Source organism: Mus caroli, unplaced genomic scaffold (assembly GCF_978045245.1).
Source record: "Mus caroli unplaced genomic scaffold, Mus_caroli_1 scaffold_1, whole genome shotgun sequence".
In the NCBI taxonomy this organism is placed as follows: domain Eukaryota; kingdom Metazoa; phylum Chordata; class Mammalia; order Rodentia; family Muridae; genus Mus; species Mus caroli.
The window spans coordinates 57,416,961-57,443,834 of NW_028227256.1; the positions used below are offsets into that span (position 1 = coordinate 57,416,961).

The 26,874-nt window shown below is 39.4% G+C and overlaps 1 protein-coding gene across 6 annotated transcripts in view; it reads right to left on the bottom strand.

Annotated features, from left to right (window-relative positions):
• Raph1 (Ras association (RalGDS/AF-6) and pleckstrin homology domains 1) overlaps positions 1-26,874 on the bottom strand; it is an 80,807-nt gene that overhangs the window by 26,512 nt on the left and 27,421 nt on the right. For 3 of the 6 annotated variants that reach the window (XM_085837803.1, XM_029479579.2, XM_029479580.2), the window contains exons 2-6: positions 23,867-23,986; positions 17,314-17,419; positions 15,547-16,055; positions 9,364-9,444; positions 800-874 (exon numbers count right to left, since the gene is read on the bottom strand). In XM_085837803.1, coding sequence (XP_085693929.1) covers positions 800-874; positions 9,364-9,444; positions 15,547-16,055; positions 17,314-17,419; positions 23,867-23,986 — 891 coding nt within the window. The remainder of the gene's footprint in view (positions 1-799; positions 875-9,363; positions 9,445-15,546; positions 16,056-17,313; positions 17,420-23,866; positions 23,987-26,874) is intronic. The other 3 variants (XM_085837808.1, XM_085837805.1, XM_085837809.1) reach the window with 3 other exon arrangements.

The window sequence follows — 26,874 nt, forward strand, 5'->3', positions numbered from 1 at the left end:
TTTGAGCTGCTTCTTGGAGTTTTTATTTTAGTCAGTTAGCTTATCACCTAAAGTTATGCTATGAATAATGAAAGGAAAAACCCTCTCAGATATAATAACATACATAGCTTCTAAATTGTTTGTTCTTCAGAAACTATAAGCAAGTCTGGCATTTTTGAATTTAACACTGTGCTATTTAAATAAGATAATGATTAAGAAAATAGCCATTCAGCTCTCTGATTATTGTTACCTAGTTAATGAGAATTGGTAAAAGATTTTAAGTTATAAAATAGTATCCCAGCAAAATCCAGCTGAACTGAATTAAATTGAGGGTAAAAAACTGAGAAATTCAAATTGTGATCTTCTCTTCCAGTAAGACTAAGTTAATATAAATAAAAGTTCTGTCTATGCAAGTAAATGTTGTAATTAAACCAGAGGTAATAATGTGAGCAAGGACTGTAAAGCTTGCAAAAGTAACTCATAGCATAAAACCATTAATAGCAAAAGTTAAATTAAAGCAATGATGTTAGGCTTTGAAATGCAATGGAAAATTAAGCTAGAAGAAGTGCAACACACTTGGAGTACGAGGCATCTGCAGAAGTTACGATCAGTGAAAATTCCTGGACACTTTTGGCTCTGACTGGATATTAGCAGTTGTTAGATTAAGAAGACAGTTACTTCACAAGAGAAACAACACCCTGTATTAAAGACAAAGGTCTACTCTAAGAAAGGGGGACAAAGAAGGCACGCACAAGCAGAGCTTACGTTCTGTCTACCAGGCAGTACACAGTTGCATGCATGTGGAAAACAGAGGCATCACCTTGGTCAGCAAATGGGAAGGTTTTCCTGCAATGTCTCTCAGAAGAAGGGAGGTCTCCCTGTCCAGATAGGAGAGCTTGTGCAGGAAGAGAGAGAAACAGAAAAGGCAATGAGAGAAGTCAGTGCAGGCTTTATGTTTTAAAATAAAACAGACAGAGCGAGAATGACTCTATCATTAATTTCACATCTATTTTTTTTAACTGAGTGGAATATGTCCATCAAGAATAAAATATTTTAAAAAACCAAACGAACACCAACAACTGAAAAGGAGGTGAGAGGTAAAGCCCCACCTCTGCCCACAGATATGTTCCAGGTAACTTGCTGATAGCTGCTCTGAGTAACGCAGGAAAGATCATGGAGCTAGTCTAGTCTGGCTTGCAAGCCAGCGGTCAAGAGTGCTGTGCAGAAAGCACAAATCAAATTGTGTCAAAGGCCAATGAATACATGTAGTTCTTCCTATTAAGAATCTGTAAGATTTACAGAGATTTAAGCAGTATAGTCTGTTTAGAACAAACATTGTAAAAAAAAAAAGGCAACCATTTTTCATCAATTCAATGAAAGCCACACCAAGAGGAAAAACACCCATATGTATTTTTCCTGATATTTTGTTCCCAGTAAAATTTTATTAATCCTTTCATTACAGCACAGTGTTACAAAGGGAAGGACTTTCACAGAAAATAAACAGTGACTTTTTGCCCCCGAAGTGATTTAAATGTATTCAATTAATATCTCTCCGTAGCAACGATGCACATAATGTAGCCCTTAACTACCAATTATACCTTCTTAATAACTTAAAAAATCCCCATTTTACTTTAGATGATGTGAATGTGTGTGTCTGCGTGAGCGTGTGGAGCTGGAGCTGCAGGCAGGTGTGAGCCACCTGGGGTGCGTACTGCAAACGGAACTCACCTACCTCTCAAGGCTCTGGATAACTTAAATAGCACACTGTAATGCAAGCGTACATCAGCGTATTATATTATTTAAGCCTTAAACTACAACTATTTTGACATGTGTAACATCTGAACTTGCCTATCCCTTAACAGATTTGAATTAGTGTTTAATACACGTAATTACTTTCACCATTCAAAGCAATGAATGGTGAATGGAAGGTATTGTATCAGAAAGTATCCCTTAATGGTGTATTTTATAAATCTAACATTACTTTGACAAGGTTTTTTGGGAATAAAGTCCGGTGAATAGGTACAAGATCGGTAGATACTTTCAAAAATTCCGTATAGATGATACAGCATATTAAAGACTGGAGTTACTGTTATAAAGACACAAACTTAGCACAAAGCCACAGTGTTTTGAATCTGTTATATGATACTTCTTTGTATTGCTAAAGTTAGTTTTAGTTCAGGATGAACCTATATAACCAGTCCCTCATCCATTCTCTCCAAACAACAAAAAGAAACCTAATGGTGTGTGTTGGGGGGGAGGGGGGTTCCTCACGATCTTCACTAAAAAGGTCAAACATTAAGAACTGAGAAAGTTATTCCTAGGCCCTCATTTTTCTTTATGCGACAGTCAAAGATAAAGACCAGTTATTTTATCCATAAAACAGTAGGTAGGCAGAAGTTTCTGGAAACTCAAATTTAGTTTAAGGTTACTGCTTGGCCCTTACCAGAGAGCACACAGAAGTAGAAAGACTAGAAAACAAAATTTAAAAGTATTAGCTATTACTTTAAAAAAAAAGATTTATTTCTTTTATTTACAATTATAACTGTCTTCAAACACACCAGAAGAGTGTGTCAGATCCCATTACAGATGGTTATAATCCACCATGTGGTTGCTGGGAACTGAACCAGGACCCCCTGGAAGAGCAGTCAGTGCTCTTAACTGCTGAGTCATCTCTCCAGCCCCCCACACCCCTTAACTATTACTTTTGCTGATGTCATTCACTCATTATTTTGTCATTACATGTGAGAAAAAATATTTTACATAAATATGTAAGACACAGCATGAATTTGAAAAAAGTAATCTGTGTGTGGTATGTGCCTGTATCTCTACATGTGGGCATACGGGTGTGTGGTGATTACATGTGTCTGCCTGTGCAGGCCAGAAGTTGATGTTCATGCCTTTCTCAATTATTCTCCACCGTGTACTGATTTGACTAGTCTATTTAGCTAGCTTTCACTGCAATCCTGTCTCTGTCTGTAGTGGCTGGGATTGCAGGCGGCCTGCCATGCCCACTTGGCATTTACCTGGGTCCTGGGGATCCAAACTCTAGCCCTCACATCTACACAAGAAGTGGTTTTTTTTTATCCCCTGAGCCATTTTTCCAAGAAAAAAACCTTCTTAAAAACGTATCACAATTTATCTTACGAGTTATTTTTCCAGAAAGGGCTCCAAATAATGGAATCTATATATTCAATCTAACCACATTTCAAGTTTAAAAAAAAACAAAACAAAACAACTGGTGCCTCTATGGCTTGTGTGTATGTGTGTTGGCATACACATTCTACAGTGTAGAAGTCAAAAGGTAACTTGTTTTTAAGTCAGGTCTCTCTTTTCATCATGTAAGCACTGGGGGCCACACTCAGGTCACTGAGCTTGGTGACACGTGCCTTTAGCCACTGTGCTGTCTTGCTGGCCTTGCAGTTCAAGTTTTAAGAAATGAAATATTCCCTGGGTCTTAGTGCCATACACCTTTAATCCCGACACTCAGGAGGGGGAGGCAGGTGTATCTCAGCGTTCAAGACCAGCCTGGTCTACAGAGTTAAGTCTAGGACAGCCAATGGTACACAGAGAAATCCTGTCGGGGGCGGGGGCAGGGGGACAAAAAGAAAAAAAAAAGGGAAGAAAGAAAGAAAGGAAGGAAGGAAGGAAGGAAGGAAGGAAGGAAGGAAGGAAGGAAGAAATAAATTAGTTTGCTTCACACCATCCAGGAAAGCTATGAAATATAATTCCAGACATGAATTTTAACATAAGCTTAAACAAAGCTTACAAAATGTACTTAATGTAGTAATCAGTTATCATCTTAGCACCTGGGTTTCAGAAAATATTTTGGTGGTTGCTTAAGAAACAGATCCAGGGGACCAGATGGCTCAGCAGGTGAAAGTGCTTGCTGAATACACATGAACATGAGTTTAATCCCCAAAATCCTTGTACAAGGTTAGATGTGGTGGTGCCCATCTATAAGCCCAGCACTCCCATGGCAAGATTTCCATGGACAGGAGAACTGACTGGAACACACAGACAGACAGCATGGTAGAAACAGTAAGAGAGACCCTACCTCAAACTATCCTGAAAGGAGACAATCAATTCCCCTAAGTAATTGTCCTTTCACGTCTTTAAACTGTGGTGGCACGTGCATGCTCTCCTTGCCCATTTAATGATGTTTTGTTTTTGTTTTGTTTTGTTTTTAAAAACAAGGGGAGGAGAGAGATGGCTCAGTGTTTTTTTTTTTTTTTAAATTAGGTATTTTCTTTTTTTTTTTTTCTTTTCTTTTTTTATTTATTATATGTAAGTACACTGTAGCTGTTTTCAGACACTGGAAGAGGGCATCAGATTTCATTACGGATGGTTGTGAGCCACCATGTGGTTGCTGAGATTTGAACTCTGGACCTTCAGAAGAGCAGCCAGCGCTCTTAAACACTGAGCCATCTCGCTAACCCCGGTATTTTCTTATTTTACATTTCAAATGCTATCCCAAAAGTCCCCCATACCCTCCCCCTCACACTCCCTTCCCACTTCTTGGCCCTGGCGTTACCCCGTACTGAGGCATATAAAGTTTGCAAGACCAAGGGGGCCTCTCCTCCCAAATCTGATGGCCAACTAGGCCATCTTCGGCTACATATGCAGCTAGAGATACATGCTCTGGGGGTACTGGTTAGTTCATATTGTTGTTCCACCAATAGGGTTGCAGACCCCTTTAGCTCCTTGGGTACTTTCTCTAGCTCCTCCATTGGGGGCCCTGTGATCCATCCAATAGCTGACTGTGAGCATCCACTTCTGTGTTTGCCAGGCACTGGCATAGTCTCACAAGAGACAGCTATATCTGGGTCCTTTCAGCAAAATCTTGCTGGCGTATGCAATGGTGTCTGCGTTTGGAGTGGCTCAGTGTTTAAGAGCACTGGGCGCTCTTCCAGACGACCCAGGTTTGATTTCCAGCTCACAACTGCCTGTAACTCCAGTCCTAGGGGAACTGATGACTTCTTTCAGCCTCCACAGGCACCAGGCATGCATGTAGTGCACAGACATACATGCAGACAAAATTTTCATACACATAAAATAATTAAAAAAAAGACATATTTTGGATTTTGGGGGCAGGGAGACCTGATCCAGAAATACATTAAGCATCATAATGAGTTTTAGTTATTTCTATAAATAATGAAAAATGACTTATGAAAATACTACTGAACTGTACTTTGCTAATGGAGGCAATATTCTGAAAGTATTATGATTATTTGGGTTGAAAGTTTTACTGAACAATAGAAAAATCTAGAAAAGCAGAATGTCAGGGCCTTTTAGGGGAGGCAAAGCACCTAGAAACCAGAGCTGAAATGAGTTCTCTTTTAAACAAAGACTTACATTACCCATTTCCCTCTTTAGTATCAGCAAGCTACACAATGTTCCTTAACTCAATTTCAGAAGGAAGAGGGATCAAGCCTCTCGCTGGAGGAAGATGTAAAGGGAGAAATGAAGTGTGCCGTTAGCAGCCAAGGTGTCCTGGCACATGCTGCTAGTTAACCAAAACACACTCTGGTGAGCGAGATGGCACAGCACTTGCTCTGGAGAGCCTGAGAACATGAGTGTGATCCCCAAGACCCCATGTAAGGTGGAAGGAAAGACCCAACTTCACAAAACTGTCCTCTGAACTCCATATGCGCACTGTGTTACACATGCCGACACAAATGCATTACAGTAAAAATAAACAAAAACTCACAGCTTGTATGTTTTCATTTTCTCTTCCATCTATGCTTTTTCTCTCTCAGTTCAGCCATTCTTTACTCTAACTTCAAGCCTGGAGCTACACCAGGCCCTGGAGTAAAAAAGGCAGTCACATATTGCTGCCGTGTCTAAGAACAAGAAACTCAGCCCTTGTTCTCTCTGAGCTGCCTGGCCTTTAACTCCCTAATATCTTTCTGTATTGTCCACTGACAACGACAATCAGCTGTGCCAGGCGGCACGGGAGGGAGGAGCAGGAGAGCACCCGTGCCAAAATTATGAGTTCAGTGAAGTATTCCTGCAAACACGTACCGTCCTGGAGGATGGGTTGGAGGCTGAAAAGGGTGGGATGGGTAGAGGAAATGAAAAAAAAAAAAGCAGGTATTTGAGATAAGTGATTCTCAGAGGTAGTGAGTACTGCCTCTAACTTGGTATCTCAGAAAAATGGGGAGGGTATTTTGAGCATTCACAATAAAGATAAGAGGAGGGGTTAACAGTATTTATTGAGAAGATAGTTTGAAATGCCAGCTGTCTTAAAGCACAGTACAACATCAGAAAGTACAGATCCATCCCATGGGACATTTATGTCCTCCCATGGAAAATTATGGATGAAAAATCTTGTATACTTTATATGAAAACACAAAATAATTTTGTATAATATAAATTTTCAATGGATTTTGGAACATTTTGTCTTATAAAATAGATTGAGAAAATTCTATAGTTTTATTGTTTCACAATATCAAACATAATGGGTTTGATGACATTTGTGCATATAAACACAGTACTTTGCTTATATTCACCTCCTCTTACCCATGCTGCTCATGTTGGCCCAACCCGGCCATAGGTTTTTTGTGTAAAACTTATGAAGAACTGTTTATAATAGTGAAAACTATTACTAATGGAACTCGAGCTTGAAGTAAGAGCCTCCAGTATCACAACTGGCAGTGTCAGTTACACTGAGATCTGAAATTCCTTTGAACAAAATTAAGAACTAAATGCTGTATTAGTTAAAATACAAAATACAGGAATTTCACTGAACTTCATTAGTACAGACTGAGAAATGTATGTTTATAAAAATCAAATATCAAAAATAATTTCTTACTATACCATCTCATTTAAAACTGCAAAAGACCATAACTACAGCTAGAAACTTATCTCAAGTCAGATGATGGGGAATGTTTATAATCCAAGCACTCAGTTTTGCTAAGGCAGGAAGAACTCAAGGTCTTCTGTAGTTTCCATTGTCCCTGTCTTAGCACACCATCTCACTATTCCAGTTAAGGCTACCTCCCAGTTTTCTTCCACCATACACAAACATGTCGTGTCTGTTACCATCCCAGCACACTAGAATTCTGGGGACCATTCATTTTCTACTTTCTTTTTTTGTGTTTTTTAACAATCAAACTACTGATCACTTCTATGAGAACTCTAGCTTAAGAACAGATGGATTTTCACTACTATCTTGCATTCTTTACACATTACATATTTTTATATAAATTATTTAGGTTTGCTTTTTTTTTTATCCTAAATGTTAAGGCATTATATCCTTTTACATTGCAGGGATGGAGGAGATTATGGTAACTATGAATTTTGTTGGTAGTAGTAAAGATAGTGTTATACAGTATTCGTTATTTTTAAGAGGATGAAAAGAATTGAGAGCTACTGCATGGTAAAAAAGAATGACCACTAGCCAGAGAATACATTTTTGAAGAAACTAGGTATTTAGTTAAGTACCAGTGCAGAAGAAACAATGCACCTTATGGTCCCACCCTGAAGAATAGCTAAATCTCTTAGTGCTTACAGAAGCTGATGAAGGCCCTTAGATTCAGAATTTTAAAGTGGTTCTTAAAAGAAAAAAAAAAGACAAAAAAAAAAAAAAACCCTTTTATATCAGGTAGTCTACCTTGAGTGTTAACATTCAAAAGCACTGTATTATAAGGTGACTATCAGGATTTGATCATTTTCTTTAAAAACTGGTTTAATTTTTATTTGAAAAATTCAACAAACAGTGCTAGAAAAATTCTATTTCTACCTACAGAATATTTTGTTTATATTTTTCATCTTGTAAAAAAAAAATCATCCAAAATGGATCAAAGAGCTTAATTTAAAACCTGAAACACTGAAACTTTTAGAAGAAAACACAGGTGATAGCCTTCAAAATATGGGGTAGGCAAGAACTTTTCAAAAGAACACCAACCATACAGAAACTAACTAACCCCAAGTATCAACAGATGGGACTGCTCAACAATAAAAAGTTCCTCCATAGCAAAGAACTCAATCAGCAGAGTTAACAGACAGCCCACGCAATGGGGGGAAAATCTTCCCCAGCTACACTTCAGCAAGGCACTGACAGCCAGAACTTACAAAGAATTACAGATATTGAGCACCATGAGGGGAAAAACCCTGCCAATCAACAAATGGGTAACTTAACTGGGGAAAAAAATCCAAAACCCAATCAGGGAAATGCAAATCAAATCTACTGTGAAGCCAAGTGGTGGTAATGCATGCCTTTAATTCCAACATTTACTAGGCAGAGGCAGGCAGATCTGTGTGAGTTCAAGGCCAGCCTGGTCTGCAGAGTGAGTTCCTGAGCTACACGGAGAAATTCTATCTCAAAAAAACCAGATAGATAGATAGACAGATAGATAGATGGATGGATGTGCTTTGAGATACCACTTCACGCTAATCAAAATGCCTGTCAACAAATGTGACAGCAGTGGTGGAGGGGATGTCAAGAGTTAATGGGAGTAGTGTAAATTAATACAGCCATGATGGAAATCATGCAGTACTTGCAGTAGTGCTTTAAAATCTTCCTTTGTGAAGATTCCTTTCCTGTGTAATAATAATTTCCTGTGAATTTTCCTACAGACTGTCTTATCTTTTATTCCTACTGAGGGGTAGCAATATGTATATTTGCTATCATAAAATATTCCACAGGAAAATGGATGGCCTTAGAATGCATAATATTGAGGTCAAATAAATCAGAAAGAAAAATAATCATATGTTCACTCTCATATACAGATTCCAGCCAATAAAAAATATATATCTAAACAAATGTACACTAGTTACAGTACAACATGAAGGAAAGAAGACAAAGTGCTAAGTTTGACGGGCTAAGGAAGGTCTGAACGCAGGTAGTGAATTATGAAGGAGCATATGAAGCTAAGTTGTCTTTCTAGTTGTGGCTGTCATGGGTTGTTCTGCTTTGTTTTTTGGTGGTGGGTAAGGACATAAACTGTATTCAATAGTGAAAGTGTAGAATCTAATGTGAAGCTCCACAGCTTCCATTCCAAATGCCCATTCTCACTGTACGGAAAGTCTTTGAGTTGTGTAGACTTTGGGTCTGGTTAATTTTGACGTAGGATTTTTTTTTTTTTAATTTACAAGTCTTTTTGTTTTTGTTTTTTTGAGACAGGGTTTCTCTATATAGCCCGGGCTGTCCTGGAACTCACTTTGTAGACCAGGCTGGCCTCAAACTCATAATTCCGCCTGCCTCTGCCTCCTGAGTGCTGGGATTAAAGGCGTGCGCCACCACAAGTCTTTTTAAATAACTACATTTTTTAAACAAAAGGAAAGCTGATGGAATTATATGATCAGACATCATCATTTGGAATTCTAATGAATCTATTTTTCTTTGTTGATTTAAACAGCCCCAGATATGCTTACAGAACTTACAGGTGTCAGCTCAGCCTGCTCTTCTGTGAAGTCAGAGTGGTGCTTGGCCTGCTTACTGGGACAGCTCAGAGAGATAGCATGCTGTGAAAACGGAGGGAGGAAAAAAATGATAGATAATGGAGGTGAAAAGAGCAGGTCTCCTACTCATGCACAAAGAGAAATGGATCACTCAAATGACAGAAACAGCAACGGAAAAAATAGAAAAATTTTTACCATTTATTCTTTCACACAAAAATTAGAAAGAAAATGAAGAACCAGATGATCTGCTTAATCCTTAACAATTTAAGAATAGCCTTATTTCCCTTCTAGACAATCCAGCTGTCAGAAGACCTTTGCAGCCATGCTGTCCAGAAGCAGTGTATGCTCATGAGCCTTTACTTGCCCTGGGCCACACTGGCCATAGTCTGTGTCTGCCTCCTACCAATATGTTAACTATCCCCCAAAACCAGTGCTACGTCCCCAGCACCTCAAGCTTCTGCCTTTATCTTTTCCCTCTTCCCTTACAAAGAATCTCAACCAGCAAAGTGTATTCTGTATTAAATTCATATTTTCCCACCCACCCTCTCATGTTTATAAGAAGCTAAGCATGTCTCATTCCTCCTTCAGTATGTCTGACATTGAAACAGGTCAACCAACCAGGGTAAGGAAGGGGCAAGAATGTTCAACTCGTCTGGCTAACCTGCCTCTTGCCTCTTGTTTCTCTGTACTGCCAAAGTTCCTCAATCCATACTTGGCAGCTAGGCCACTTCCTAGCCACCCATTAATTCCTCACTTCTCTGCAACTCTTTCCCCTCAAAGATGTCAGCCTTTGAGTTGTAAAACATTCTGTATTTAATCTTCAAAGTGATTAATGACCTTGCGTGTGTGACATGTTTGTGTATGCCTATGTAGTCACAGGCTGATGTCCAACATCTTCCTCAATAATGTCCCATCATATTTGCTGAGACAGGGACTAAACTTGGAGCTCACTGATTTGGCAATGGTGGCTGGCTACCAAACCTCCAGGATCCACCAGTCACTGCCCCTCTGCACTGGGGTACAGACCTGTATCATTGTGCATCATGCCCAGTTTTTACATGGATGCTATTTGATCTGAACTCAGGTTCTCATGCTTTCATATCAAGCACTTAATTACTGAGCTATCTCTCCAGTCCCTGTTGATGACAGTTTATTCTTTGCAATCAAGTGTGGTGATTAGGCACTGAGAATCGGTATGATATTAAGTAGCTACTTATGGAATGCATAAACTACTTCTGTTTTGTCTTCATGCCATATGCTTTGTCAGATTAAGACTCTCTTCACTTTTCTATGTACTATCCATTAAACATGTTCTATAGCACTATTTCAGTTATTAGTTCAAAGAAGTCTATAAATTCTATATGGTTAATGTTCTCAGGAACTAGAAATGGTAGTAGGCATGACAAACAGAAAAAGGTGATGATAAATGCAGCTAACTCCCAATAGCTTAGAAAAAAAATACACACAAAACCAGTAATAAGATTAACGCTTCAGACATAACAGGACGGATGCACATCTAAACTCATAGAGACAGTACACATAAGGCCTGCAAGAGTTTTAGCTAGATGGGGGTCCCAGCACTAAGAGGGGGAAGTGGACATGGGGTCCTGTCCTAAAGAAGCTATCTACAATTGATACCCTCTGGCAAAGGAAAAAATCAGTTTTCTCCACTGAAGTCTCACAGAGTATATTAACCATACCTCAAGGCAGGTCCTGTGTCCAGCAGTAGTTGGTCAAAACAAACTCAGTGGCATTTTTGTAGACCTTCTGTCCCATTCTGCTTTGTTTGGACATTTTTGTTATTAGTCTTTAGCCTATTTTGGTTTTTGTTTCTGTGAGTTTTTTGGGGGTGTATGTGTGTGTGTGTATTTCTTGGTTTTTATTGTTATTTTTGTTTAAGGCAGAGAGGATGGGTAAGGAGAATTTGGAAGAAATTGGGGGAGGAGAAATACAATCAAACTTTATTCTATGAAAAAAATTTTAAAATATTTTTAAAAATTGGACTTGTCAGTGTAAAGGAATATGATTAAAACATAGTCTGCAGACTCTACTGTGGGGCACTCCAAAAGTCAAGAGGCTGTAGTGATACTAATGAGGTATTTCTACTTTCTTTCCAAATCTCACTAAAACAAAAATAAAGAGTTTAAAAAGATATCAAACTTACAAGCAGACAAGGATAGTTTCTGGAAGACACAAACTGTGTATCTGTGTGGTAAGCACTGAAAGGCCAAATGACAGCTGCCTGCTGATCTAATTTGGAGAAGAGCAGAACAGCACCTGGCTTTGTGTCATGTGTGTGCTAGTGCTCAGAAGCAGCATAGTAACAAGTGGGACTACACAGACAGAAAGCGTACTTGAGAAAGCACTCCCTCCCTAGAGTTCCTTCTGCATCTACCTATCAGCAATATACTCATGTTCAGGCTGACATTCATTCATAGGCCCCCACGGGCCAGCCCACTGCTTGAGATGAGGTCCACTCAGTTCTGCAACCTCAGGCATAGCTGTTCACAAGGGACCTTTCTGGGGACTATTATGATAAGTGATATAGGTGGTTGTGTGGAAAGAGACCACATTGGTAAGAACAGAAATGACCAAGGATTATGAAACTGTCACACTGTACAGGAAGCAGTAGTATCTTACAGTAATGAATGTAAGTCTAAGGCCCCTCTGGGACATGTTCGTACTCACTTACAAAAGCTATCCCATCCCTATAGGAGGAAGTTAGGGTCTTACAATGTGCTTCACAGCACTCTTCTTGTTCTGTGCACTTACTAATCTGGGGTGATTTAAAGTCACCTGCAGCACCTGGTGACGTTTCTGAACAATCACTTTCTTCTTGGTGCTGGAGACTGAATGTATAACCTTGTCTATGCTGAGTCAGCAATGTACCACTGGGCAACATCTCTGGCCCCACCTAGAAATACTCTATAACCAATCTTTGATTGTTTTGTTTGAAACTGTGTTTTACCCTGCAGCTAGGCTGAAGAACTCATACTTAGTCTCCTGCACTAGCCATCTATAATTAATCTTAATTCAGTATGTTCCCAAGGAAAAGATGTTAGGAGCAGGAAAACCCAAGGTTATTTTTCCTGAAAAAAAAAAAGGGCTCCAATTTGCTATTAAAATTTTCTACCTAAAGATAACATTCTCAAATGGGAGTGATTTTATCTTTCACTGGGGTGTAATCATATCTATAACTGGAAGGGAACGACTGGTACCTGCTGAGTACAGGTCGGGGTACTGCCAAACATCCTACAATCCCAGGGTACCTTCTCACAACTCATCTACCTAGCCCAAAGTGTCAGCTGTGTTTGTGCTGAGAAATCTAAGGATCAGATGAAGTTCACACTGAGAAACAATCCCACATCCAAACCTGTTCTTTTCCCTAACTGGCTGCTGGAATACTGGCTGCCAGGCATATGCCCTTCATGCCAGAGACAGGTGGAATCGTCTCTGCAGAGGGTTAATGATCTGAGAGAAAAGACATAAATAATAAATGATAGGAGGAAAATGAAGTTTAATAGGAAAGAAATTACTAGAACATTACTTCTGTCCCAGCTAGACAAGACTGAATCAACAGCTGTAAATTAAAAGCAGAAATGATAAACATGGTAATAAGGAAGGGTTTTATTTGCCTGGTCTTTTTTGTTTTGTTTTTAAAAAGCAAAATGCTATCTCTTAAAAGAAAGTATATTCTTTATAGTGTTTTGCAGTGAACTTCAAGTGTAGTCACTGTAATAAAAGCATTGAGTGTTCTGGAAGGGCCAGGGATTTAGCTCAGTGGTGGAGTGTATAAGTGCTTGCCTGGGTTTGCTTGATCTCTAAGACCCATCCCCCCCACCCCCTACACACACACACACACAAAAGAAGGAGCAGGAAGGAAATAAAGAACAACGACTAAGTGTGAGACAGTGGAGAACTAGAAAGCATGGAACATAAGTAGAGAAGTAAGGGAGGTGTCTAAAGACAAGCTATAGTCCTACCTTTCAACATCAGTACCTCAGACACACAGCAAAGTTTAATGATATGGGGATAAATGTTATAAGAACCAGCTCCACTGGAGAGAGGGCTCAGAAATTAAGAACACTGGCTGCTTTTCCAGAGGTCCTGAGTTCAATTCCCAGCAACCATATGGCTCATAACAATATAAAATAAGATCTGGTGCCCTTTTCTCGCCTGTAGACATACATGCATGCAGAATGCTGTATACATAATAAATAAATAAATCTTAAAAAAAAAAAAAGAACTAGCTCCAAGATTAGACAGTGCTTATTTCTGGGAGCAAATTATGACATGTGTATGGTAGAAAATATTTAATAAGTCTGAAAGAACTATTTAATTCCATATATGAAAAACTAATTATAATTTTCAAAGTTGTATTTGATTTAATTTTAAGACTATTTGATATATGGGGTTTGGATCTAATGAGCTCATCTCTGTTTTTCCTATTTGAATCACAACATAGTATATCAATAAAAAAAGAATATTGAAGCAAGTTTTTAAACCAATTTTTAAATCACTCTGGAAAAGGTAAGAGGGGGCCAGATAAGATTTTAGACCATTCCTATCTAAATTTACCTATCAAACTTCATATTTAAAATATTATATTAAACACTACACCACCGAGTGTTTTATCTTTGCCCATAGGTATTTATTGTGTTTCCTGAGAGTTGGGACTTTTCACTTTATATTCCCTTACACTGCTTGAACTTAATGATCGGTATTTTACAGACAGAAAAACAGAGGGACAGGACAGGCAGTCTAGTAATTAGTTCAGATCTGTTCTCATGCATTTTGACCTAACTCAAAATAATAGGACAGAAAGGAAGTAATAACAAACCAGACAAAGAAGAGAACACCACATCTCTAATAAACACTGCTCCCTTAAATCTCAGGTAAATCTGACAGGCATGAAATGAAACACGGAGGAGCTGGTGAGGACAAGGCTCATAGGCCATAAAGTAAATAGGTACTAGATTTCTTCATAAAGGAGAAACTGGTTTTCAAATTCTCTATAGAATACAGAATGTAGACAAGATCCATTTTTAGTAAATGAGGGTTTATTCTTTAGGCTTATATAATGTGTGTGCTTTCTTTGTAACTGTTCATTTGTCTCTAAACCACAATGATAGTCAATGCTTCTTTTGTGCTCCATACATAGTACCTAAACAAAGCTAAGCATTTGGGTAAATACCCAGAGTTAATGAATAATTTAAGTTAATCTAAAGAATTAAATTAATTGGGCAGGGGAGAGTCTACTGATGGCGGGTAGTACACATTTCAAGTGTCTCTGTAACTCAGCAGTGTTTCAGAGTGTCTTGCACTAATGGTAATAATGCACACACTCTATTACTTTGTACTAGAGCTGTAGATACAAGCTCACTGGAAAGGCTGGCGTTGTTCTGCTCCATTCATTTGCTTTCTTGTTCCTATCATATAACAAAATTGCTATCTTCTCAATGTAGAGAAATCAAGAAAGAAACCTCTTTCTTTTGTTAAATATATTATCACAAACCCATCCCCCTCTCTTATCCCACGGCACTCAGGAAAATGTCATCCTCAATCACCTGTATTTTGAGTCTCAGAATCATCTCTGAGGAAGAGAGGAAGGCACACCAAGTAATAGAAATTGCATTTTCCTTACGAGCAACTGATGTCTGCAGAGACTGAATAACTCACCTGAGTTCCATGGGTACCAAATGACAAAGACACATGTTCTGGAAGTCCAGCGTCTCTTTCTGCTGTATCATTCTAACTAACCCTTTAATAATAGAATGGAGCAAACTTAGAGGACTACAGTGAAGATTTACATGCCCTTATGACCTTACTTTAATCATGTTTAAAAAATTATCAGCTTTTTAGCTATTTATGGCTTTTCAAATCATAATTAATTTTTTAATCACATGGAATAACTGGCATTAATTTAAGGGATTCTAACAAATCAAAAGAAAAAAGAAAAATGTAAGCCTCTTCTAGTTCATCTTTGTGGCACTGCTATGTCTGGTGGTACACTCCTGTGGTCTATTTAGCTGAGAAGTACTTTTGATAAATTTTAAATGTTAAAGAAGTAGGAAAGTCAATCAAACTATATTAAAACAAAACTAAACACAGCCATTTCTCTGCATTTTAAGGCCAAAATAACAGAGAAAAATTTTCTCTATTTACCTCAGTAATTGGCTGCCCCTGGTGTGTTGTCAAATCAAGTTCTTGAGGGCGTGTCACTTTATCAATATCCAAAGAATCCATGCTGGAGGCTGCAGAGGTGATGCTTGACCGGGAGGAGTTACTGATGGAGCGCGCTTCAGCATCACTCACAGTGCCTGCTGATGCAGTCCTTCTGTGCTGATTTGTCACTAAAGGCTTAGGATCTTCTACCACAGATTGCTGAGCAGCCTCATCCATGCTCAAGGAAGCCTGTTCTAACTGTGCAGTGATGTCATCCAGGGAGTAGTTAGCATGGGAAGGTTTAGTTGTTCTATTAGAGGAAGATGACGGTCCTCTCAGGGTGCCATGCTTTGACGTATGTCGGCCAGCAGGTAGCTTCTGAGTAACTTTTGGTTCTGTGACTTGACGCTTACTATTTCCTGAGCCAATGCTGCTGAGCTCCTGCTCTATAGAGCAGAGATCGGCCATCAGGGCATCCAGGTCCACAGTCTCGCCCTGATTCAGAGCTTCTACAGAGAAGACAAAAGTTTCAGAGCATAATCAAAATCTATACATTCTATTATAAATTAGCCATAGGCAGTGGGGGAAAAAAGGGAAAACAATACATTTCATTGGACCTAAAATCAATCAAATCAAGTACTTAACAGGTTTTGTTTTAAGTCTTGAGAGAATTGTTAGAAGCAAATAGCCTATCCTTTAAGATCTCTGGTAAAGAAAATAAAGTTGTGAGTTTAAAGACAAAATACTGAAAACACCTTGTACTATTCCATGGCTTTATCCCAGTCTCTCAAGTACTTTGTACTCTGTGCTGGCTTGACACAAGTGAGAGGTATCCAAAAGGAGGAAACCTCCATTGAGAAAACACCTTCGTAAGACTGGCTGTAAGGCAGCTTCTTAATTAGTGGAGTCCAGCTGGATGGTGCCATCCTGGGGCTGGTGGTCCTGGCTTTCATTAGAAAACAGGCTGAACAAGCCAGGGGAAGCAAGCTAGTAACCAGCATCCTTCCATGCCTGTTTCAGCTCCTGCCTCCAGGTTCCTGCTGTCTAAGTTCCTGTCCTGACTTCTTTCAATGAAAGAAGTATAAGCCAAATAATTCTTTGCTTCCCAATTTGCTTTTGGTTATGGTCTTCCATCATAGCTATAGAAACCCTAAGGCAACTATTAATATGGTCAATATCCATGTAGATATAGCTATTACCAAAAGCGAGAAGGGCATAAAGAGGAAAGTCTAAAAAAATCAGAACATGTATTACAAACACTAAGAAGTGGCTAGGTACATTAAATACAGGTCACATGGACTGACTTTTAAATTATTAAGAAAATTTTTCTTTAGACTTTAGTCCAGCCAGAAAACAATACAGTCAGATTGCTGTGGGCTTTCTCCTTAGCATGCACAGTATCAAGTATTAAATACATGACAAGACATACATACACGTTATGTTTTAGTTTCTTTTTCTGTGATTGAATATGCATAAGTTAACTCAGAATGAAGAGATGGCTCAGCAGTAGCTAAAAGCAGAGAACCTGAGCTCCATTCCTAACACCCACCAGTATTAGATGGTTCACAACCACTGTAACTCTAACTTCAAGATTATCTGACACTTCTAGTTTACTGGGACCTGCACTCGTGTGTATACCTACACACACACACACACACACACACCATTTTTTTAAAAGAATAACAAACTCAGTCAAGTTACATATATAATTCAGTATTGCATTTCTATTATTCCTATATTATAGAACTTGACATTAGCAAATCTTACCATTCAAGTTGTATATGGAGAAGCGGTAAGAAAAGTTGGCCATATTTGTTTCCTGGCGAAGAGGAGATCTTTTTACTGGTTCTTTGGGCTTGTCAGAATCCAAACTCTTTAAAAGAAGAAAGTTTAACAAGTTGTATTAGTGTGGGTCTTCATTACAGAAAAAGATGAGTGAACTGCCATACTGTCTTGGAGTGTCTCTTGATATGATGAAAACACCATGACCAAAAAGCAAGTTAGACAGGAAAGGCTTTATTCAGCTTACACTTCCATATCATTGTTTGTCATCTAAAGGAACATTTAAAAGAAAAGGACAGGAACTCAGACAGGGCAGGTACCTGGAGGCAGAAGCTGATGCACAGGCCATGGACCGGTGCTCCTTATTAGCTTGCTCCCCATGGCTTGCTCAGCCTGCTTTCTTGGAGAACCCAGGACCACCTACCGAGGGGTGGCCCCACCCACAATGGGCTGGGCCCTCCCCATCAGTCACTAATTAGTAACGAGCCCTACAAGCTTGCTTACAACTCATCTTATGAAATTATTTTCTTGAGCTTCCCTCCTCTCAGAAGACTTTATCTTGTGCCAAGTTGACATAAAACTATCCAGCACACATATTAAAAAAGCTGAAGTTTCTTCTAAATGATAGCCACAAGGAAAAACATAATTGGTTTTCATCAGTTATCTCTAATTTCTAAATACATACTTAATTTTAGCACACCCTGGACTCAAAACTATCACAGTTCAGGGTAAATATCTTTTCAAATACATCATTTAGTCAATGGCTTCATTCTACATAAGTTCACTATGAAGTATATGAATATGGACATGGTAAAGAACCATGAAGAGAGTTTGGTCGTCTCTTACCTCAAAGGGTTATGTTTTTGATCTACCATAGCTTCATTTATGTCCTATTATAAAGGACAATCATGAACTTCATTCCCTCTCTTCCTTTGTGGTGTTGGGGACTTTACCTACGGCCTTGTGCATAGGAGACCCTCAAACCTACCACCAGGTCACACTCCTATTCCTTACCACCTTCATACAATGACACTCTTTTCACCTGTAACTTTTCTACAATAAGGAAAAACAGGTATCTGAACAGAAAATCACAACAATGAGAGGAGGGGGAGGAAAAGAAATCCAACTGTTCAAAGCTAGAGTAGTATTTTACAACTAGCTTCTGTATAAATGTCATATAAAATAAGTTCAAGTTTTAAAAAAGAACTCTGGTGCTGGGCATGGTAGCACATTGGAGGCAGAGGCAGGCAAATCTCTGTGAGTTTGAAACCATCCTGGTCTATAAAACGAGTCTCAGGACTACACAGAGAAACCCTGTCTTGAAAAAACAAAAACTGAACTTCAGGTATTCTATTTGTAGAATTATAAAGTTTCACTAGGATGCTATCTCGAGATTTTATAACTCCAACAAATAATGCCCATCTTGCTTTTAGATATATTCTCCTTGTAGCCCAAGCTGAGTAAAACTCACTGTATACAGCAGAAAATAACCTTAAATGAAGATGACCTCTAGCGTGCTGGGATTACAGTTAGGTGCTACCACAGTTGCCTTCAGTGGCACTGGGAATGGCACCTGGTCTCTGTGGCTGGGGAAACATACAGTCAGTCCCCATCTGCACTCTGTTTCTAAAGATTCATTTCCATGTGTATGAGTATTTTGTCTGAATGTATCTAATTGTACTGTGGTGATTTGAATATGCTTGGCTCAGGGAGTGGCACTATTAGGAAGTGTGGCCTTGTTGTAGTAGGTAGGGCCTTGTTGGAGGAAGTGTGTCATCATTGTGTGCCTGGGCTTTAAGACCCTCATCCTAGAAGCCTGGAAGTCAATCTTCTAGTGGCCTTCAGATGAAGATGTAGAACTCTCAGCTCTTTCTGCACCATGCCTGCCTGGACACTGCCATGCTCCCACATTGATGATAATGGACAGAATCTCTGAACCTGTAAGCCAGCCCCAATTAAATGTTGTCCTCATAAGAGTTGCCTTGGTCATGGTGTTGATTCACATCAGTAAAACCCTGACTAAGATATGTGCCATGTGTGCATGTAGTGCCTGCAGAGGCTAGAAGAGAAAGCGGGATCCCCTAAAACTGGAGTTACAGTTATGAGCTGCTACTCAGGTACTGAGAACCAAACCTCTGTCCTTTGCAAGAACTGCCAGTGTCCTTAACCACTAAGCTATTTCTCCAGTCCTTCATCCTGATTTTGATGCTATCAAATGAATGTGATCTTCAACCTACTCTGTGTTTTATTTCAAAAAACAGCTGAGAAATTCTCCATTAACCTTAAACATAATTTTTCAGAAGCAATTTACGAAAAGTCAACTTCTTTCAAGTTCAAATAAATGAACATGTATTTTTAATTACCTGCTCATGGTGCTGAGACAAAGAAGGCAATACTGAGAAACACTCTCCTAAGGTCAAGAAATTAGTAATATAGTATGGTGAGTTTTAACCTTTGGGGAGGTTGCTAAGAATTTGCAAAAATCCTACAGATCTTCTTCCAGGAAAATGCCCAATATACAATCTTTTTCCAGCCGTTTTTGAGGAATCATTAACTCTTTGAAACTTAAGGTTGATTAACACCGAATGTGCACAGGTAGTGAGCTAAAATAATGAAGTAAATCTGAATCTTAGTAAGTCAACTATTTTTTAAAATATCTGTAAAAACTAACATGTTTATAGTTAAGTCATGATAATGCATTGGTTCTAATGTTTCTCTTTAAGATTCATTTATTTTATGTATATGAGTACACACTGTATCTGTACAGATAATTGTGAGCCTTCATCTGGTTGTTGGGACCTCTGCTTGCTCCGGTAGACCCCCGCTCACCCTGGCCCAAAGATTTATCTATTATTATAATTAAGTACACTGTAGCTGTCTTCAGATGCACCAGAAGAGGGCGTCAGATCTCATTATGAGTGGTTGTGAGTCACCATGTGGTTGCTGAGATTTAAACTTAGAACCTTCAGAAGAGCAGTTGGTGCTCTTAATCCCTGAGCCATCTCACCAGCCCTAATGTTTCTCTTTAATGACAGATTTCTAAGATGAAAAGTTAGGCAACTTGAAATATAAGTAAGAAGAGAATACTGAGTGTGGAGAACTACCATCTGAGTAGAGTTCCTACCTCAGCCAAGGCAGCCTGACTCTTTCCTAACTGCTTTCTCTTTTTGGCCTCCTCTTCAAGTATACAACCACTTGGTCACAGACACAATATATTAGCTGGCCCTTGGATAATTTCCTTTATACACTATTATTTCTATTTATTTCTTCTCTTCCCGGCTGTATTAACTACTTTCTGTCGCTGTGAAAAAAATCATGACAGAGACAACTTATAGAGCAAAAAGTTTATTTGGGTTTAGCGTCCAGAGGGATAAGAGTCAGTCCGTCATGACAGAAAAGCCTGGCAGAGTGGGTAGATAGAAGCAGGAAGCTGAGAGGTCACTTCTTTACCACAGACACAGCAGAGAGAGCAAACCAGAAGAGGTGTGAAGTTCTAAACTCTCAAATATGCCCCTGTGTCATACTTCCTCCAGCAAAGCCACACCGCCCCTAATAACCTCTCCAACAGAGCTACTGACTTGGGACCAAGTATTTAAATACCTAATTTTATAGGGAACACTTCTTACTCAAACCAACACACCAGCATATAACTGGACACTTAATCATTATCTTTATGATAACACTGCTTCTGTAAAAAAAAAAAAGCTAAAAATTAAGAAGTGGCTCAGTTAAGTGCTTATAACACCTGCCTGAGGACCTGAGTTTAGATCTGCAGCACCCATGTAAAAGATAGGCATGTCTGCCTGGGTGGTACCTGTCAACCTGGCACTGGGGAGGCAGAGACCTGAAGATCTGTGGGGCGTCTGGTCAGCCAGTCTAGGCAACTGGTGAGCCTCAGGTTCAACAAGAGACTGTGGTAAAATATTAAGAGTGAGGGCCAGAGAGATAACTCAGATGGTTAATGTAGTGAGGATTTTAGTTTCTTAAAACAAAACAAATCACAGAAATAGGAATGTGCATTCATTTTAATCTCAGGTGTGGGGACGAGGGGCTGCTTCAGAGTTTCTGCAGGAGCTGCCTATAATCTGCCTTGTGCTCTAGCACAGGTGTGATTTGCAGGTGTCAGCTGCAGATAGTTTCTGTGATTCTGTGACATTTGGAATTCTGGGCCCAGAGAGGTAGGGGGCTGGGGAGGGGGATTGAGAGGTGAGGGTGGCTATTGGTATCAGTTTGTTAAGTGGTCATGCTCAAAGAGGAAATAAGAAATTAGATATCTTGCTAGCGAAGATCAAACCTGCCCCAAGGAACTCTATACTCCAATCAGCAGGAAGTAGTCTAACGACAGTTAATGTTGTCCCCTTTCCTTTCTATGCCTTTGTCTATCTTATCTACTGTTAGGGGTTAAAAGGGTAGAAAGAGTGGAAGAAAGAAGAATCTACAAAGTAGCAAATATAGTTACAGGTTAAGTTCCTTGCGGTCAGCCTTAAATTCAATCCCTGAGACCAACATGGTAGAGAGAACCAACTCCATCAGTTCTCCTCTGACCTCCATATACTCCACAGCATGCAACCCCACCTCCATACAATAGAAATATGCCATAAGAATAGAGGTAGATACTGGATATAATGGCTAATCTCTGGTATCAAGTTGGCTGCATCTGCAATAAAATAAAATTCATGCAGCTGTGCACAGCTGTGAGGGATTTTCTTGATTGGATTATTTGAGATGGGAAGGCCCACCCTAAATCTGGGCCACACATTCTGGTGGCCGCTCACTTAAAAGGATAGGAAAGAAGGAAGCCTTTGCTTCTTTGCCTGCTTGCTACCCTCTCACTGGCAGGCTTATCTACCCTGTGTCTAAGTTATTCCTTTGCTGATATTAGAATCTACTTCTTTAGGCTCCAACATAGACTGAACACCAGAAGCTCTCTAGGAATACCCCAGGACTCCAGCACCAGAGGGGAGTGCTGAGACCTGTACCTCTGGCCTGAACAATTACTGAATTCTTGCCCTTCCCATCAGGAGCAGCCATTGCTACTGGATCACAGTCTGTAAAAATTCTAATAACCACCCTCCTTTAATATATATGCATTCATTCTACCAGTTCTGTCCCTTAAGAGAATGCTGACTAATGCACCGCATGTCAACCTCTGCACTCTCTATACATGTGTCCACACTCACATGTCTGTCACAGAGAACTGTAAATTAAACAGAAATGGTTTGGTACTTACAGACATCAGAAGACAGTTTGATAAAAATGATGCCTTTTCTTATTTCAGCTTGTAGTAGTTAAGATGAGAATTGCTCCCATAGGCCCACACATTTGAGTGTTTGGTTTCCGGGTATGGCCTTGTAGGAGGAGGTGTGTCATTGGTGGTAGGCTTCGAGGTTTCAAAAGCCCAGCTAGGTCTAGTTCCTCACCCTGACTTCTGCTAATGGAACTCGGCAGCTCAAGTCATCCTTAAACTCAATCAAGTAAAATCAACCTGTGTTACACGAAGCTCCATCTCAAAAGCTAAGCAACCATACATCACTGCGTCAGTGACAAGAAATCCACAGCCCAATAAAATAAACAACAAAACCAAAACACAAAGACACTTTTAGAACTATTTTAAATGTAGCCTGAATAAGCCTTTATCAGTATTTTGAAAATATGAGCTAGAAAATCCAAATGTCATAAATTGTATTTAAATTGGTTATAGAACAAAATATGTCAATAGATATTTAAACTTTAGACTTTAAAACTGTCTTAGTTTACAATCTCAGAGTTGTAAGAGAGATATTAAGTCTCCTTTCAGATTAAGAGAAACTCTGTTAAAGATCTGTTTTTTTAAACCCTAGAATGACTACAGAAAAGGAGCTAGGGAGACAGCTCAATTGGCAAACCACTTGCAAGAACAAGGACATGTATTTGACTCCCAAGCTCAAATCTAAATGGTGGACACTTGTAATCCTAGCCCTGGGGAGGCAGACATAGCAAGATCCCTCGGGGTCTAGCCTGATTGGTAAGCATTTAGCCAATGAAAGACTTATCATATCTGGAGACTTCTTCTTAGGGAGCTCATTTTGACATTTTCCTACTTTCTTCTGAGCATCTTTCCTCCACTCTAGTTCTGGTGCTTAAGCTTATATTAAACTTTACCCTTAATAAAAATCTTCCAATTCTGCTTCATTAAAAGGGGGAGGGGCTAGGGGAAAAGAAGAGGGAAGAGAGAGAAAAAGAGAGAGGACCCTATGTTTCAAAGGAGTGGTGCTTTCAAAGAAAGAAACCTTGAAGATATATTCTGTCTCTACCTGCATGCACATGTACACACAGATGAACATGCATATTGCGTATACATGTTCACATAAGCATATACAAATAATAATCATAAAGGATATTATCTTACATTGTAAAGTTTCTATTCATTTATCTGTTAATGCTTTTTTCTTTTAGCAATATTTTAAAACTTAGCCTGCCATCCACATCTTCTGTCTGTACATGAAATGTTAATGAAGTGATAGCTTCTATTCTTCAACAAATTTTTAACACTTCTAACCTGAGTAAGTCTGTCCAGTTCTCCAAGCCAGGCCCCAAACATTTTATCCAGGTCCTGATCTTCCTTGTCGCTGTCTTCTTCAGCACCATGGTCAATCTCTTCATCAGATAGCTGCTCCATCTGAAATACAGATATTTGTGTTAAATGAGCAGTTGCAAATCTAACTTAAAAAGCATCCAGTACGAGGTCTGTTGTATGATGTGACTCTCTGAAGTTAAATCTTCAAAATGAAATCATATTATAAGAAAACAGAAATGATTAAAAATGAAGACAATGTTGACAAGCAGAAACAAGGAAGGAAGCTTCAGTTCTTTAAGGAATAGGGGAGGCTGGGAAGTTAGTTTCCTCAAAAAAGGGAAATTATCAAATTGTGACTAGTTTCACAAACAAGAATTTCTAAAATAATACAGAGTATTCCTTTCAATTAGCAGAGTGGAACTGTAGTATCCATCTCTCTGCTGACAGACTCTGTAATACACCAAATATACTTTCAAAGACTTCAACAGAATTCCATAAATACTAGGCTATTTTATAGGCTATATTAAAATTTCACTTAAATTTCCTGATTCAGTACACGAAGACAACTGTGTTCTGAAACAGAGAACACTCTGTACCTCAAGTCATGCACAATATGCAGAGCACTCAGAGCTACTGAAGATACAGTAAAATCCAAGTCACTGGCAGGTAACGCTCTGCAAATTCCTAGCCCTCAGAGACTTCTCACTGTTTCTTTCTCTTTCTTTTGGTTTTGAGATAGCATTTCTTTGTGTAGCCTTGGCTGTCCTGGAACTCGCTCTGAAGACCAAGTTGGCCTCAAATTCAGAGATCTGCCTGCTTCTGTCTCCCAAGTGCTGGGATTAAAGACATACACAACCTGGCTCCTCTCACCATTTTTTGTTTCCTCATTCTTCCAGTTTTCTAGACACTGTCTTGCTTGTTGGAAAATATAGACATGCTCCAACCTCTAGCCTTTTCAATGTCAGATCTCCGACCTGGAACTCCTTCCTCCAGATGTGTGCCCTTGCTTCATTCAGGTTTCTGCCTAAATAAGCATCCCATTAAAATAGTACTCTGCTTTTGTTACATTCCAGCCCTTGTACAGTTTTAGTTTTCTTTGTATTAGGTTTTTTTTTTTGGGGGGGGGGTTGGGGGGTGGAGAAGAGACATAGTTTCTTTATGTAAAGCTAGTTTTCCTAGAACTCCATGTAGACCAGGCTAACCTTGAACTCAGAGACCTGCCTACCTCTGCTTCCCAAGTGCTGGGACTAAAGGTGTGTGCCACCACACCTGGCTTCTTCTTCGTCTTCTTTTTTTTTTTTTTTTTCCGAGACAGGGTTTCTCTGTGAAGCCCTGGCTGTCCTGGAACTCACTCTGTAGACCAGGCTGGCCTCGAATTCAGAAATCCGCCTGCTTCTGCCTCCCAAGTGCTGGAATTAAAGGCGTGAGCCACCATGCCCGGCACACCTGACTTCTTTTAATAGTCGCACTTATTGTTTCTCTTCTTCACTGGAAGGAAAGATTCTTAACTTCTGTATCTGTACACTTTGAGGGGCTGGCACTTGGGTCACAGTCATGTCATTAAGTTTCTATTTAATAAATGAGTATTTAAACACCCACTACCACCACCACTACACACTTTTTAAAAGGTCCCTAAGAGTATAATTTAAGAACAAAGCCCATAAAAGAAATATTATTATACAAGTAATAAAGGACTGAAATAAACACTGAGTATTAGTCATTTAGGACAGGCAGGTGCTTCATAAAGTACTCTTTCATTAAAATCCGGACAGACGGCCCAGGAGTGAAGACCCAGGCTCCATATCCAAGCCCACAGCTGCTTGTAACTACAGTTCCAAGGGATCTGCTGCCCTCTTCTGGCTTCCACACACACTGCATATTATACACAGTCCACAAGCACATGCTCAGATACATACACATAAGTTATTAAAAAAAAAAAAAAAAAGCGAAACAGAACTTTTGTGTGTGTGTGTGGTTTTTCGAGACAGGGTTTCTCTGTATAGCCCTGGCTGTCCTGGAACTCATTCTGTAGACCAGGCTGTCCTCGAACTCCTGAGAAATCCGCCTGCCTCTGCCTCCTGAGTGCTGGGATTAAAGGCGTGCACAACCACTCCCGGCTAAAACAGAACTTTTACTTTAATCTTACACACTGGTTTTGAGACGGCATTGTTACAGTTGAGGCTGGCTTCACACTTCTCAAACTCTAAGTAGCCAAGGATTACCATAAACTTCTGATCCTCTTGCTTCCACTTCCTGAGTGTTGTGATCTACAGGTGTGCACATTAGAATGTATGGGGTGCCGGGAACGGGGTAACCAAGGACTTCTTGCATGCTAGGCAAGCACTATATCAAGTGAACCATGTTCCCAGCATTAGCTTAACTTAGTTAGCATAACTTTAAAAGTTACACCAACTATTTAAGACTTTATTCAACTTCAAATGAAGGAAACTGGTCTGAGAAAAATTAAGTAACTCTCCCCAAGCTTTAGTAAATAATAGTGTGAAAATTCCTATGACTTATTTACTATATTAGTGGCTTTTGAACTGACTATTCTAGAATCATTTTTGCTGGCTACCATGTATATAGATAAGTTTGAGAAGTATACACTTTTTTAATAACCTCATTTTCGTTCAATAACACTCATTGAGTAGCTCTCATATGATAGCACACTGCAACTAGGTCAGCTAAAACCCATTTCCTAGTGGAACCTTATTCTACTGGCATGAGGAATGTACATTCAGGAGGACAACTTGTGGAATTGGTTCTCTCCAACATGGGTGTCCCAGAGGTGAAACTCAGGTTGTCCAGCTTAGTGGCAAGCACCCTTATCCACTGAATCATCGTGCCAGTCCCATTAAGGCGTGGGAAAAAAAATCCTCGTAATCTACCATTGTTATATGTTAGGCAGTAAATAATCATGCTCAATTATTAAGGGTCAGAAATGATAGTATATATAGTAAACTCAACTGCACACAATGTAACTATCCCTT